Below are 14,926 nucleotides of genomic sequence, written 5' to 3'. Positions count from 1 at the left end.
GGACCAGGAGAGTGACCTGAAGTTCTGTAAATTCCAGGTGGCACTACATACTATGCGTACAAGAGGCGTCAAAGACCCTGGTATTCGCAGCCAGTGACACTGAATTCACGCCATTCAAGCACTCCAAAGCCCCCATCCCCATTTTCAAACGCGCTCGACACTTACTTTGCTGTCCAGCAGATTCCATCCCGGTTCCTTGTTCATCAATTCTGATGCAACATCAACAAAACGTGTACGGAAGTAGACCTTGCAGTTTCCAGGTAACGGATGGTATCCAATCAACCATGGGACGCACATTAAAACAGAGTTAGGCTCGCTCCTTGTCAGTGCTCTGCTTTCGTGCCCACTGCTCCGAGAACGGTAATATGGCAGTTTTCAGAACTGCTTCTCGGTGTGGACGCTCAGAAGAGCGAGGAGGCGCTCTGCAATATAACGCTACGGCTAAAAATAAAACACGCCTGCGAGTGGTGCGTGCGCGCGCCACTTCGAGGCATATGTTTTCAATTATTGTGCCCGTGTCTGGGCACGATAATTGAAAACATATGGGCTTTGGTGCGCGTAACAGACACCAATAGGCCGTGGGCGGAGCAATGCGCCCACCTTTGACCTATTGCGTGCTCTGTTGAAACAAAACACGCACACAAAGCCCAATTACAGACCCCAAAACAGAAAACACACGCACAAGCGTGTGCGATTCCAGGGTCCATTTCTGAACCCCGGACAAAAGGACTCGCGCCTGCGCGAGCACTGCTGCGCAGTGCAACGCAGGTCGCGAGACCTAAAAATGGAGGCATGGCCGCATTTAATGATATTATGCTCTGGGGAGACCCACGCCACCCCCACCCCTCCGGGCATAATATCATTAAATGCAGTGTTTAGAAAGGAGTGGGGAGCTGTGCCCCCCCCCCGTACCTTTAGAGGCCCTGAGGAGTCCTGTGTGTGTGTGTGTGTGTGTGTGTGTGTGTGTTTTTAACTATTTACATAAGAAAGACCTGCTCATTTTTCTGGTCCAGTTTGCAAAAAAATTGCTCTAAGCTTGCAGAAAACAAACAGACAATTGAATAGTTCGTAATTAGACATGAGGAAATGTTCTTACCCAAGACAGGATGAAAACTGTTTTTTCCGTACTGGGAAGTGACGCTGGCTTCAGATGGTGCAGAGATTAGACACTACCTGAATTTCTTAACGATGGTAGAACAGCCAGATAACACTTGTGCTTGTTTTATAAAAATGAATTGACTCTTGATACACTCCTTGAGACGCTGCTGAATACTTTACACAAGTGTTGAGACACAACTTGGTGTTCGAGACACCAAAACCTCTTCATAAATACAAGAGACATGAACGCGCTACTCAAGCGCCGTGCAGTGACACTGCTCTGAAATTATTTTGGAAGAATTTCTCTTCTGAAACGATGCACTGGAAGAAGACACTATCGGCGCTTCAAAGGATTCAGTTGAAGCACAACGTTCTTCTCTTGAGCATGCGCGTTAAGAGCTGCCGACCCAAGCGAGCATAAAAACTAGACTGCTCACCCAGATTCTTTATCATGCGTTCATTACTTCGGGAACTGGAGGAACATTGAGTGAGTTCAGGAAATGTTTTAAGGCAAATTTGGTGGATGGAGGTGATCACTTTCAATGTGGTATGTCTGTGCTTTTATCAACCTGACTTTCTGTTTAGCTTTGCAACCTTTTACTATGATCCTGGCTACAGCATTCCTGGCATATAGTTAAGTGAAATTCTCAGTGATTAACTTTTGAACTAAAAAAAAAAAAGAAAGAAGAAAGTCACCAGTTCTAGTTAGCAGCCCTAACTATAACTTATGGCCCTGTCATACACTGCTTATGATCTCACATGTTCTGTGACATCATCAATGACATCATTGATGACATCTGAAATGACATCACTGATGACATCCAATGTGCGGAAAAGCGAAGATTGGATGATGTCATCTGCAATGTCATCAGTGGTGTCATTTGAGATATTATCAGTGATGTCAAATGATGTCATAGAACATTTCATGAGTGATGTCATGCAAGATCATAAACAGTGCACGACGGGGGAGCAAGTTATAGTTAGCGCTGCCACCTATAACGTGAATTTGTGGGGGGGGGGGGGGAGGGTTTGTTCAAAATATTAGTGTTTACACTGAGAAATGTACCTAATTATAACGTTACTTTAGCCTTTGTTTTTTTCAATGAATTTCTATGGTTAAAAAAAAAATCCTTTTATCACACCTAACTATAACGTTACTTTAACCTTTGGTTTTGTTCAGTGAATATATACATATTTCTATATTTTAAATGTTTACAGTTATTTGATCATTCAATTTACAGTTTGTAAAACCCCTCATGTAATGTAGTAATTTTTCCCAAAAATCAAATCATAAAATCTTTGAGTGTAATTGTAGCATTTTATCTAGGCACTAGTTCAAGAATTGGACCAAGAGCGAGAAAAAAGATGGAAAGCTGAACAGATTGTAACAAAGTTAACAGACCACATTAAACAGCTGCAGAGCCAGTCTAAGGAAGAAAAGGATATCAATAGCATGGCTGTGTATACCACAGACAGGTAAGAGAGCGTTGGTTCTGCAAACTTTGTTTTTCATATTTTTAGAGATAGCCGTCCTCAGTTGAGGCTTTCTGTAAAGACAATCTTTTTTTAAAGCAGTGTTTGAATTATGCCCATCCTACAATCCAGAACCGTGAGCAGTCTGTGCTTGTTGCACTACCACCTAACATATTTGATTAATTGTGGAAAGATGTAAAATTGTGAAATTCCACACGTGCCTCATACTCCCTCAGCTCATAAATTAAGACATATGAGCAAAGAGAATTTCATTTGCCTGCAAGTACAGTTCCCCAGCCTTAGTATTTTCATAGATGCACAAACTTGAGGTGGTACCCATTATCAGTTTTGTTAATCCTTAGTAGTTTTAATGACTAGTAGTCACAGTCAAAATATAGTACTTTGGAGTAGTTAATTCTTCAATATGTGGTGTGAACTCCAGCCAATTAAGTAACTATAAATCCAATTCTACGCCTGACTGTAAATGTTATTGATTTATTGTAGATTATACAAACTCACTATTCCTACGCAAATCTGATCCCTTAATTACATATAATGTTGTTATTGTTTAATTAATTATGATAATATTCTTGGTCTTGCAGCTGTTGATTTATTTAAGTGGAAGCTTATCCTCCATAGTGGTAATTTCAGGCAGTTCCTGTTATAAATCCTGAGAAAATGAAGATTACATTAAGACTGTGTCCAACTGAATGAAAAGGCCTAAAGACCAATTGGTGTAGGTTTCAAGATAGATATGATAGATCTGCTTTGAGATAGTTGTAGTCTGACAAACCACATGTTGAGATCACCCACAATGCATGGATTGGTTTGTTTGAGGGAGATGTCAGAGATTAAGTTGAGGAAGGCTTCTGAGAAGACTGGGTTTTGTGGTGGACCAATGAACTGGAAAAGGTGGGCTTCAGAATGAGTCTGTCATCTATCCATGTAAAGCTAACCTTGGGTCTTAACAAATGTGGGCTACTCTCTTGTACACTTTAGGAACATATCATGGTTAGTCGACATTTGTAGCTTGAGAGTAGGCCTATCGGAGAGTATAATAACACTGGTTTTGCACTACTTCTGTCGCTCTGCCTGTCACTCTTGGGTGAACTACTCGGGGCAAGTACCATGGCTGGTTTTATAAGGCCCATTCCTACACGTTACTCCTCTGGCTTTCCTTAGTGGACTCTAAAATAAATAAAATGTTTGATGCAAGATGGTACTTCCAAGAGTAGCATCCTTAACGCCTGTGTACCACCTATCCCATAGTGAATGTGATTTAAACTCTATAATACAGACCAGTGATAGATATCTGCATTGTAAGAGACATGTAGTGATTGACTGTTTTGAGTTAAGGGTTGCCTGGATATAATCAAATTATCAGGTGTCCAACAGAGGTACAGATGATCAAATTGTGATATGTCTTTTTGCAGATCGTGGAACATGGAACTAAAAGTGAGTTATAAGTCACCATATAGTATGAGATTTGACCTGGGCTTAATGTAGAAGTTATTTATGTAGATTATGGATGCTTTTTGAATAATAGTGCTCATTGTTTTTTATGTAACAGTGAGTGAGTAAAATACTTTTAAAAACCTTTCCTCGCAGAGCGGCTACTACCTGATCCCCTACCACCTAGTTCCTTGTCGAGCACAACATATTGTTTAAAAAGGGATAATTGTTTTTATGCTTTCCATGTACTTTAATATTCTCAAACTAGTTTGTTTTTACGTTGATGAATCTCAGGGTTTGTTGTGTATCTCTTGTATAGTTTGTTTTTCTTTTGTCCGCGAACACAGGAAAAGGTGCATAATTGCTGGTCCAGTGAGAACCCCATATGTTACAATTATGTATTGTCTGTCTCAGAGGATATGTATTTATACTCCTCCAAAACGTGGGCTTTGCCTTTGCCAAACTCTGGTTCTTTTCAGTGCTCTGACAAATTGTGGCTGTGGACATGCTTAGATTGTGGTTGTGTATACCTTATGTGTGTGCCTTTATTACGGGTTGGCGTCTCCACCTCAGTCTAACATTCACAAATGTTAAAAGTATGGCTCGTAAGCTGTGCAAGGCAAAGGTTTCCAGGCATTCTTCTGGGCAGATCAAGTTGCATTGCCTTCGGGATTTCTGTTTGGCTGTGTGGAGTTCTCATTTGGCAAGAATATGATGCCCTGTTTAAAGGCAATCTTTTTATTTCTATCCCATAGAAAAATGTTTGTGGAGAAAGCCCTTCCACATACACCCCTGCCAATACGGGAGTGACCCCTTCTCACCCTGGAAAGAGAGTCATGCTAGCTCTTGGCTGGAGTAAAAACCCTACCATTTCCAGAGTTTAAAGGAAGTTAAGAGGAGATTAGTAAAGCCCCTAAATATACATGTTTGTGGGCATTTAAAACCTTCCAAAGTTAATTTAGCTTTGAAATGCCCATTTTCACATTCTTTGAATGGGATTTACAGGTGCAAAGAACTCTGCGCTCATTAACGGATGTAGGCATGCCAGTAATCCCTTTGTGAATTCCTGGCAGCTGAAAAATAGGTAGAATCAGTCATAAACTTTAGTTCTCAATCAGATATACCTTATTTGCTTAATGTGGACTAGGGTGTGTAATAGGATTTATATTTGAAATCTGCTAAGGTGTGGCCTTTGACCATGTCCCATTGCGATGCATCTTGGGTCCAGTTTGTGTGTCTGTTCATTTAAGTGTTTATGAACATCTGAAATTAAGCAAAGTTCTTGGTTTGAAATACATTTTTATATGTTTCTCTGTTCAGTAGTCTAATTATGATCTTCCAAGGCTGCAGCCCTACTCCCTGTCGTCAGACAAGACCCACCGTGCCTGCATCCAACCCTGTTGTCCACGACTGCAGGGGGTTGCTGGAGGCCAGGCTCTGCGCCTAGATCCCGCTAAGCACATCTGGAGTTGGATGCAGGACATGTGTGCAAACAAGGCTCTGCATCCAACCCCCTGCCAGCAGACAACCCTCACTATACACTGCCTCTGGCTGTGCGCATCAAGAGTTGGGCATGGGGCATGACCCAGCACATTTCCGGTAGCCAGTTACCACTGCAAAACAGTTAGGGTAACGATTGTAATGATTAAAAAAAGAAAAAGGAATGCACTGGAAAAAAACTTTTAAAAATTGATTAGTGGTTCAAACGTGCAAAGCCACTGGAATTTGTTAGTTGTAGTATGCGATACACTGAACATTTTTAAAAATATGTAGATCAGGATGTTTTGCTGCATGTATTCACTTATTAGTTACCCCAATTTTCTTTATATCTGTGCCTGAATAGTGACAGTTATGTCTCAGAAATGTCACTTAAGTTATCCCTTATCCCTCGCTGGATGCAATTGCTAAGCAATGACTATAAAGGATATTCCTTCTATTAGGTTCATATCCTTATTTCAATGGCATGTTTCTCTGAAGGTCCACACAGAAGACCATCTTCGTTCAATGTTACATTCTCCAGCCCAGTTTCCCTTCTCCCATCCTGCCATCATACATGTGGAAAAGGAATTGGAAGTAACTTTTCTGTAGATTATAACACTATATAAATTAAGTGCTTTTTAAATTATGTCAATCACCTGCTCATAGAAATATAAAAGATACATTATTTACACTACTGACTGTGATATAAACATAGAGTTGTGTTAATACCATGGAGAATAGGCATACTATTATTTGTAGAAATCCAAAGTGGGCTTTTGCATTCTTCATGCCCAAAGCGATCACAGTATGTAGCTTTACTTGGAATACTGCTCTGAAAATATTCTTCTGACCTTTAAGTTTGATTTGACTTAGTGCAACAAAGGCCTTTTGTGAGTAATGCCCAAGCGAATGAGCATTGGATGAGCCCCTTCAGCCATTGCTTGCTTAGTGTGTCATTCTCATTGTATATCCGCCCACATGAATAATGCTCAGTTTTAGATTTTGTAGAAGTGCATGCCAAAGCAAATTATTCCATTTCTGGTAGCGCAGATGAGCACCTCCATGATTCATGTGTATGTTGTGTTGTTGCTCCAGTGCTGCAGTGTACTTCTGAGAATCAAAGAGCAGCTGCGGGGAAAAAAGACCCTCTCATTACAATGTGGGCTATGTACAGATGGGAGGCTAAGTGGAGTTCATCTTGAAATGGGGTTTTCCAATGAAGGTAGTGAAAACTCCCTTCAAAGATGCACGATGTATATCAATATAACTTTGTAGAGCTGACTGCACCAACCGTGGCATTATGTCTTCATGTTTCCAGCTCCACTGCTCAAATAACCGAAGACCAGAAGAGAATAAGGCCGGGGGATTGTTTGAACGCAACCCCACTTGTCCTGCTCCTTCTCTCTCTCAGTAGGCAAATCCCCCCCACTTCTTGCATGCTCATGGTTTGCACAATTTCTGTTCATTCTATAATGCGGAGAGGTTAGGTCCCATGGGGCCAGAGATGACATTGCACCTCTGCAACATGGCTCACATGTAGAATAGCTGACTTGCAGAAAGCCAGTAGGGCTGATTCTAATGTGCTAATGCATGAGCACACTGCAATGCACAAATGCAGTTTGCGTGCAATAGCATATTAAAGCCAGACTTGTTCTCTTTGCTAATACTGGTTTCATTTTGCCATCTCTACAGGCACGCTGAACTTTTGCATTTAGTACGTGAAAAATGTTTTCTCTTAACTTTGCCATGTTTTGCATTACTAATTTTATTAAGAGCCTTATTGAAATCTCTCAAGTTATGTCGCTGCTTTCAGAAGTGAATAGATGGATTTGATTTTTGATGTCTGCCTTCTTGGCTGTGTATGCTCAGCAGTTGAAGGACAGTTGGGTGAGTCTGAGCTTCTGAGCTGTCTGCTTATGATTGTAACCACAGTTCTTTTTGGTTGTGTTGTTTTGTTAGACTCAAGGAGTTACTTCTTAAGGAAAGAAATAATAAAACCAAACTGCAAGCTGTTATCCAGCATTTGGACGCTGAAACGCAAAGACTTGAGAATGAGATCAAACTGGCAATGACTAAAGAAGAAGAACAGAATAAGACTTTAAAGAAGTTAGAAGACACTTTAGCAAAGATGGAAACAAAAAGTCTACATCAACAAGCTGTAGAGGTATTTGTTTGGTTTGTGACTCTCGCCACATGCAAGGCAGTTGTTTTGTTTGCTATGTCAAGAGCCAGATTGTTTTCACTGATGGTAGTCTTACATCCTAGGAATCCGCTGTCCCGCCCCCCCCCCCCCCCCCAACACCCTCCTACCTACCCCAATCTCCTTGTGTGTGGTAGCACAACCAAATGGAGGCAGATGTTTTGGCATGAAAAATGGCCGAAAATCCAGACTTTGTGTGTTAACCTGCATTCAGACATTCCTAATCTTATGTCCTTCTCCACCTTCCCATGTCTTTTTTCTTCCCTGAAGTCTGGTATTACCTCAGTTCTGAGAGGTGTGTTTGCGAGTGCTAGGTGGTCGGGCAGCAACTTCTGGTGAGGCTCTCATGGGGTTCCAAATGCCTCACTGATTGTTTAATGTTCAAGATAGGTCTGTCCTTTGGAATGTTGATAACTATATTCAGGGACTTGCAGTCTACTAGTTTTTATTCCAAGAAAGAAAATATGGTTTTACAGTTCTATAGGGGCTAGTGAATGAAATGGAGGCAGTCACAATGTGCTACAGTTTTCATCCCCCATTTACATTTTTTACAGATGAAACAAATCCAAGAGGCTGAACTTAAAGCTACAGCTGCTCATCGAGAAGCTGACTTACTCCGAGTAGCTGTCCGTCAACAGAAGGAGAAGGTACAACAACTTCATGAGCTTCTTACTTCACGAGAGCAGGCACACAGGTATTTAACTCAATTGCAAAAAAAGTTATAGCACTAGTGTATCTCACCATCCTGCAGTCAAACTCGGTGTTAATTTCAGCAAGAATAATAGTAATCAACATTTTAAGGTATATCACCATGGTAAAATATGAGACAGTGTTTTGATAATTCTTATAAACAGTCACTAAATTGGTAAGACTTAGCAAGATTGTTTCAACTCTGTATGTGAGGACAATCTGAATTTCAACAAAAGTAACACTTTGTGAAAGCAAATGCAGTTTGGATGATGACTTATATTTACGCCATCAAGCTAGACCAACATTGGCACATAGATTTGTTTTTGTTGTAGCGCTAATTATTAGTGTGGTGTGAGCCTTTCTGGCGCATGAAGACTACTGAAATATTGTCATTGTAAGAATCTTTAACCTCTTCTGTGCCCATGACGAGATAGTCTCGTCATGGAGCACGGTCGCGCTGTGCCCATGACGAGACTATCTCGTCATGAAACCCGCCCACTAATGTAACGCCTGGCACAGGAGGGGGAAAGGGCGTGGCACAGAAGGGGTTAAGTACTAATACTGTTTTGTTGTAGTTTTAGAAGAGTAATAGGTTTTGGTTGAAATACATATTTATGTATTGAGCATTCTCCTACCGTATCTACTTAGGAAGGCTGTCAACAATCCTGGAATCTGGGGGAAGGGGTGGGACTTTAACAACGGGAACTTTTGGTTCTGTAGTATAAAGAGAAATTAACACTTCTGATGAAGCACTTTACAATTCCTATAAAAACTTCAACTAAATGGTCATTCAAAATGTAGAAAACACAGACATTTACTAATTATAGTGAGCAAAGCAACCATAAAGTCCTCTGCAATGCAGTGCTAATAAACTCAAACATAGGTTGCCAGTCCAGCTCCCTCATATCCCAGTGAATAGTGCCTTTATTTCTAAATGATGTGATCTAGATGCAGGGTGTAGTGCCAGTTACTCCATACTCTTCTAGTTGGGAATGCCTTCACTGCTGGTAGGGTTGGAGATAACATCATTTCACTAAATTCTGAATCTGTGCGTTCCTGACCTTTTTTGCCTTAATCCAATGTCTTTATGACACTGCAGAGGAGTCTCCTGTCTTGGAGCAACACTGAACAGATTCTGAATCTGCAGAAAGAGGAGTAGACCAGATGACTTCCATCAGAGGTTAAATCCCACTGCTTTCAGGGTACTTGTTATTCTTATTGCGTGCAGTACAAAAAAGCACAGGGATGAGAGAGGAAAAGGAAACAGATGACATGAGCCAGTATTGCATTTCAGTACCATTTCGGCTCCACTGCTATTGGAATCTGTACCTGACCACTGCCAAAGGTTGTGATAAAGTCCATAAAAAAATAACAATAATCGACTCAAACAATTTTATGTGACTGGAAGTGCTTACATGAGGAATTCTTTTCAACTCCAAAAGGATTCCATTCATCACTCACATTTTCTCCAGCTGAAATGAGCTTTCCTAAAACTGTTTTGTCCTGCTACACCTGCACCTCTCATCCTTTATTTCTTACCATCCTTTATTTCTTACTGGTGGCTCAGTGGACTAATGCGTCTGCTGCAGGGGCCTGTGTTCGACCTCATGGTCACAGGTTCAAATCCCGGCGGGTCCACTCAGCCTTTCATCCATCTGAGGTCGATAAAATGAGTACCATTGAGTTGGGTAACAATAAACATCTGTTATTCAGCGCCAAGATACCCTTAGTGGTGAACGTGCGCTTTACAAATACACGTGTTACAAATACACGTGTTATGTCAATGTAGCAGTCCCTACACCTGTATTGTTTAATGTTCAAAACAACACTATGAACATAAGTAGAGCTCTTCGTTTGCTGGGTTTCAATCTTTAATTATATATAAGATGTGCAAAACAACAACAACAAGACCTAGCCTGCCTACCTAAATAGTATAGTACTCTGTTTTGATATTTAGATTATAATGGCTCCACCAAAACCATTATGATAGTTGCAGGAGATCACACTCCTGTACACATTACCTGGGGAAAGGGAGGGAAAAAAAGAAGAGGGGGATAAAACATGTACTCATAACATTGGACCTATAACAAACATCCTACAGATCATGTTCAAGGTGCACTTCACTTGCAACCCCACTTCAGGGAAATGTTTTCAAGCACTCCAGTGAAGTACATAAACCTTGCTTATTGCTGTAGTCCTCTAGCCTCCATTAAGCATTACCCTCAGCCTGATGACTCCCATCCTTCCCTGCTTTCAAACAGTCCCATGCCACTTCTCAATTTGTAAATGCAAACATCTTCTCAGCATCTCTGATGGGCAGGCTGTTCAGGAACCATGTGGAAGCTCCAGCAACATGTGTGAGAACCTCCTTAACTCTACTATAGCAACATTAAATGGCTTAGATCAAGAAAAATATGGATCTCAAAACCTCTCCTTGTTCCTTTCTTCACTACCAATTTTCTACACATTTCTCCCTCTTGCCTGCATTTCCCAACTGAACCAGCACCATACCTGCTCTCCTTATAGCGCCATCCAGAGCCCTAGTAGGGATCTGCAAAACATTAATCACTCCCTTAAGCAGTGCTAATGCGCTCATGTTTTAAGAAATCTCCTTCCTGAAGAAGTTGCCCCAAGGTAAAAAGTTGTAATGCGTTACTTTTGTTTTCCAGCATTTCGACATTTGAATCTAATTTGATAGATGGAGGCATTTATGTACTCTTCAAATTTCTGGAACTGGTGAAAGGCATCACCATGGTACATGACGCAGATTCTGTTTGATTCATGTGATGCTTCCAGGTCTCCACTTTGTTCTTTGGCGGCTGTGCAGTGTAGGAAGCTGGCTCTGTATATACTATAACAAAGTGAGGTATAGTGTGCACATAGTCCAGTGGATCCCCAAAGGTAGGCACAGGTAAAGTTAGATAGCACCTCACTCTCCATTTGTGGTAGTGTGGTCGAGCAGTAAGGCAGTATCAAAGGACAGTGTTAAGCATTTCTTGTACACACTCAGTCAGCAAATGAATACACACACTCAGACTGAACTTCAGACCAATTGTTTTTGTATAAAAATATTCTTATAGTTATTTTCCAGAACCAAGCAAGCCTGGCTCAGGTAAGCAATAAATACTTTGCAGTAGTAATGCAATTGAAATACAGTTTGAATGTTAATTGTATATGCACTTTGATTTGATTTACAGTTTAGATGCAGAGAAATGCAATACTTAGTAAATGCAGTACATAGACTTCAAAAGGCTTTTTAGTAAAATAGCAGGTAAGTAACTTTAGAGATTACTAGGCTTACACAGATTAGTATACCTAGATACTACTCTGGGACATTCCCTGAAAACCGGTAAATTTTGTTAGATTATGCAATTGTAAAGAATTTCTTTAGTTTCTCGAACTCCACACTTAGAAACTTTTCACGGAAAAACAATCAATGTTATGCTATTGAGGAAAATGGTGTTATTGGTTTTGAGGTAAGTATTTGGTAGTGGGAGTTGAGGTTCTGAGGGTAGACACAGGCGTCCCCCAGGGTCAAGGATGCCCTCTAGTTACACCCTCAGCGGCACTAGGGCAGCTGGGTGCAGAGTGCTGATGCCCAATGTTATCCAATGGGGGTTCGGGGGCCTCAGGTTGGTGGCTGCGGCAGGCAGGCCACTTGGTTGTGGGAGCAAAGCTCTTGCACTTTAGCTCAGGGCAAATGGGGAAACAAAGTAGCACCAAAGGTGCACCATCAGCGACACTAGGACGGCTGGGTGCAAGGTGCTGTTTTGACGTCGGGCGCCCTGTTTTCAGCGAGGAACCTCCAGTATGTAAAGGCACTGCAGGCTTGGGGACGAAAGTCTTCTGGGTGCCACCACCACTTTGAGAGGTAAGTTGGGAAGTTAGGGGTTGGTTAGGCACCGTCGGTTTGGGCACACAAGGCTGTGGGGCATCGGGTGCAGGGGTGCCTTTTGGGTCGGACCTTCTTACCAGCTCCTGGTTGGGGGGACCTTCTAGATTTAGGTTGCATGCGTCAGCTGGAGGATTGAGGCAGGTCAGGGGTCACCAGATCTTGGGTCGGGATCGCCGGGGGCACCTCCTTGTGGTGTTTGCCCACTCAAGCTCGGGTCGTGGACAGCGGGTGCAGAGTGGGGCGTATTCGCGGTGTCCGGCCAGAGCCAGAGGTTGCAGATGAACAAATTTGGTCTTCACGGGAGACAGAGTATGTGTAGTTGAAGGCAGGCAGGTCCTCCGGGTTTTCAAGGTTGCTGGCTGCAGGACACACCGGGATTTTGCAAGAGCAGGTTCGATGGAGAGACAGGCCGGTAAGGCTGGGGCAAAGTCATTGGGCGTCTTCCTCTTGTTAGCTGCTGCACGGCTGTTTGGCCCTTCTTCTTCTTCTTGTAGTTTTTTCTTGTACGAAGAAGCAAGGGTCAGGGGTGCCCCTAAATACTAGATTTAGGGGTGTTACAGGTAGGTAAAAGGCAGGGACCAATGGGTCCCTTTCCTGGGGTGGGTATACCCCCTATTTTGCCATCCTCCAGTGGGAGGGGGCATGAGCCTGTGCCTGGTTGGCTGAGTCGCCCCACCTGCAAGATGGCAGGGACTGGGAGTTGTGCTTCACCTCGCCTCCCCCACCTGAGGTGTGAGGTTGGCAGAGGTGGGCACACCTCTCTTTTTCACTTGTTTTTCCTGCCGGTTCTCCTGCCCAAAGTGAAGGTTAGAACCAGTGGGGACCAGTTGCTGAAAGCAGCAAGTGACCTGGGGATGCTCACAAAGGCGGCAAGCCTTTGAAGCTTCCCCTTTGTGAACCCTGCCCATCCTGGGGAGGAGGCTTGGTACTTCGTCCCAGGATGTGCATTATTTCAGGCCCCAGAGAGCAGCAGGCTCTCGACCCATGGGTCCAGAAACATGTCTGGTGGTGGCAGCTGAAAGCAGCCACTCAGCCTGGACACTAGTCGTAGGTTAGTTTTCAGGGGGCATCTTTAAGATGCCCTCTGTGTGCATTTTTCATTAAATCCCACACTGGCATCAGTGTGGGTTTAATGTGCTGAGAAGTTTGATACCAAACTTCTCAGTTTTAAGTGTAGCCATTATAGTGCTGTGGAGTTCGTAATGACAAACTCCCATCACCATACACTCTTAATGGCAGCACTGCACTTACAATGTCTAAGGATGGACTTAGATACTGTAGGGGTACAGGGCTCATGCAGCTGTACCCTCCCCACTGGTATAGTACACCCAGCTAGAGGAGTGACTGATCTATGCCAGGGCAGGGGGTTGTAGGCATGACACACACAGGTGTGTGCCATGTCGACTCTTCACTTTGTTCAGCACCAAAACACGCAGCCTGCAAAGGCAGAGTATCTGTGTAGAGGTACAGGGCTTCTAAGGGTGTCACAGTATGCGCTGCAGCCCTTAGAGGTCTTTCCTTGTTACAGTGCCCTGGGTACCTGTGGTACATTTACCAGGGGCCAGAGATGCCAATTGGGTTAGTTTTGGGGAAAGAACACAGGCCCTGGGAACCTGATTGGCAGAGACCCAGGGCACATCAAGTGAGAGTGCATCAGTAGTCTGGCAAAAAGTGTGGGGGGGGGGGGTTACTGCAACAGAAACCCACTTTCCTACATGCAGCCTTTCAATTAGTGAAATCCCCCTTCAAATGCAGTTCTTTTCCCTTTCATTTGTTGCAGGCACTTCTGCATGTCTCCAAAAGGCACCATTATCAGTGACTCCCCCTGAGTTGAAGGATGCCTGCTTTTCACCTTGTCACTTCTCACCCCTTCCATTAGGGTCACCAAGCAGTGAACTCTGCGGGAAAGAAAAGTCTTGCTATCCCTGATCTCTTTTTTTGTTTTCTTTTGGAGCCATTTTCTCCAAGCTGATATAGTTCTTACAGAGATTCATCTGACATGCAGTAGAGCGCAGATTACTGAGGCTGCCTGCTTACTGCCAGTCAGTGAACAGTCTTTTGCTTTCTATTATTGATGCTGTTGTTCTCTCTCACCTTGGGGCCATACACCCAGCTGCCTCACAAGAAAATCCCTTCTCCCTTTGAATCTGACACCATTGGCAGTGTTTTAATAGTATTCTCTATTCCCTGGGACTACTATGAAATTCTGCCCCTGCCGCACAGTCATCCAGCAAGAATGGCCTTTCTGGCCGGTTTAACATCTAGTACACAAGAAGAGCATCCTCATCAGTCTCTGTGCTGGCTGGACATGGTAAGAACCCTAGTCAGACACCACCTGCGCAGACCTGAAACCGGAACACTCTCTGAACTCCAAACAGAAGTGGCCAGCATGGATTCTGAACAGTACCTGCTCCCCTAATTCTTTATCAGCAATCTGTAGTAGCCAAAACTATTTGCAGCTGACTAGGAGACTCTGCCCGCAGATGATTCTAGTGAAGCATAACACAATAGGCAGTGTTGAAATCTATTTAGTCAATCTTCTCTTGGTCTTTTAGACATACCTCTGTAAACAGTCAATGCTCAAAAACACTCAAATACCTCCCACCAGGCTGGTAAAGTATCTTTTAGAGTCAGGGTTT

The 14,926-nt window shown here is 43.0% G+C and overlaps 1 protein-coding gene across 2 annotated transcripts in view; it reads left to right on the top strand.

The window, feature by feature from the left end:
- Positions 1 to 14,926, top strand: part of LRRCC1 (leucine rich repeat and coiled-coil centrosomal protein 1) — a 423,515-nt gene that overhangs the window by 148,233 nt on the left and 260,356 nt on the right. For both annotated transcript variants that reach the window (XM_085605344.1, XM_085605345.1), the window contains exons 9-11: positions 2,426 to 2,574; positions 7,462 to 7,666; positions 8,257 to 8,396. In XM_085605344.1, the coding sequence (XP_085461470.1) occupies positions 2,426 to 2,574; positions 7,462 to 7,666; positions 8,257 to 8,396 (494 nt within the window). The remainder of the gene's footprint in view (positions 1 to 2,425; positions 2,575 to 7,461; positions 7,667 to 8,256; positions 8,397 to 14,926) is intronic.

This window comes from Triturus cristatus, chromosome 5_1 (genome assembly GCF_964204655.1).
Source record: "Triturus cristatus chromosome 5_1, aTriCri1.1, whole genome shotgun sequence".
Classification (NCBI taxonomy): domain Eukaryota; kingdom Metazoa; phylum Chordata; class Amphibia; order Caudata; family Salamandridae; genus Triturus; species Triturus cristatus.
The sequence above is the reverse complement of the archived record's forward strand: the minus strand, read 5'-3'. Positions and strand labels throughout refer to the sequence as shown.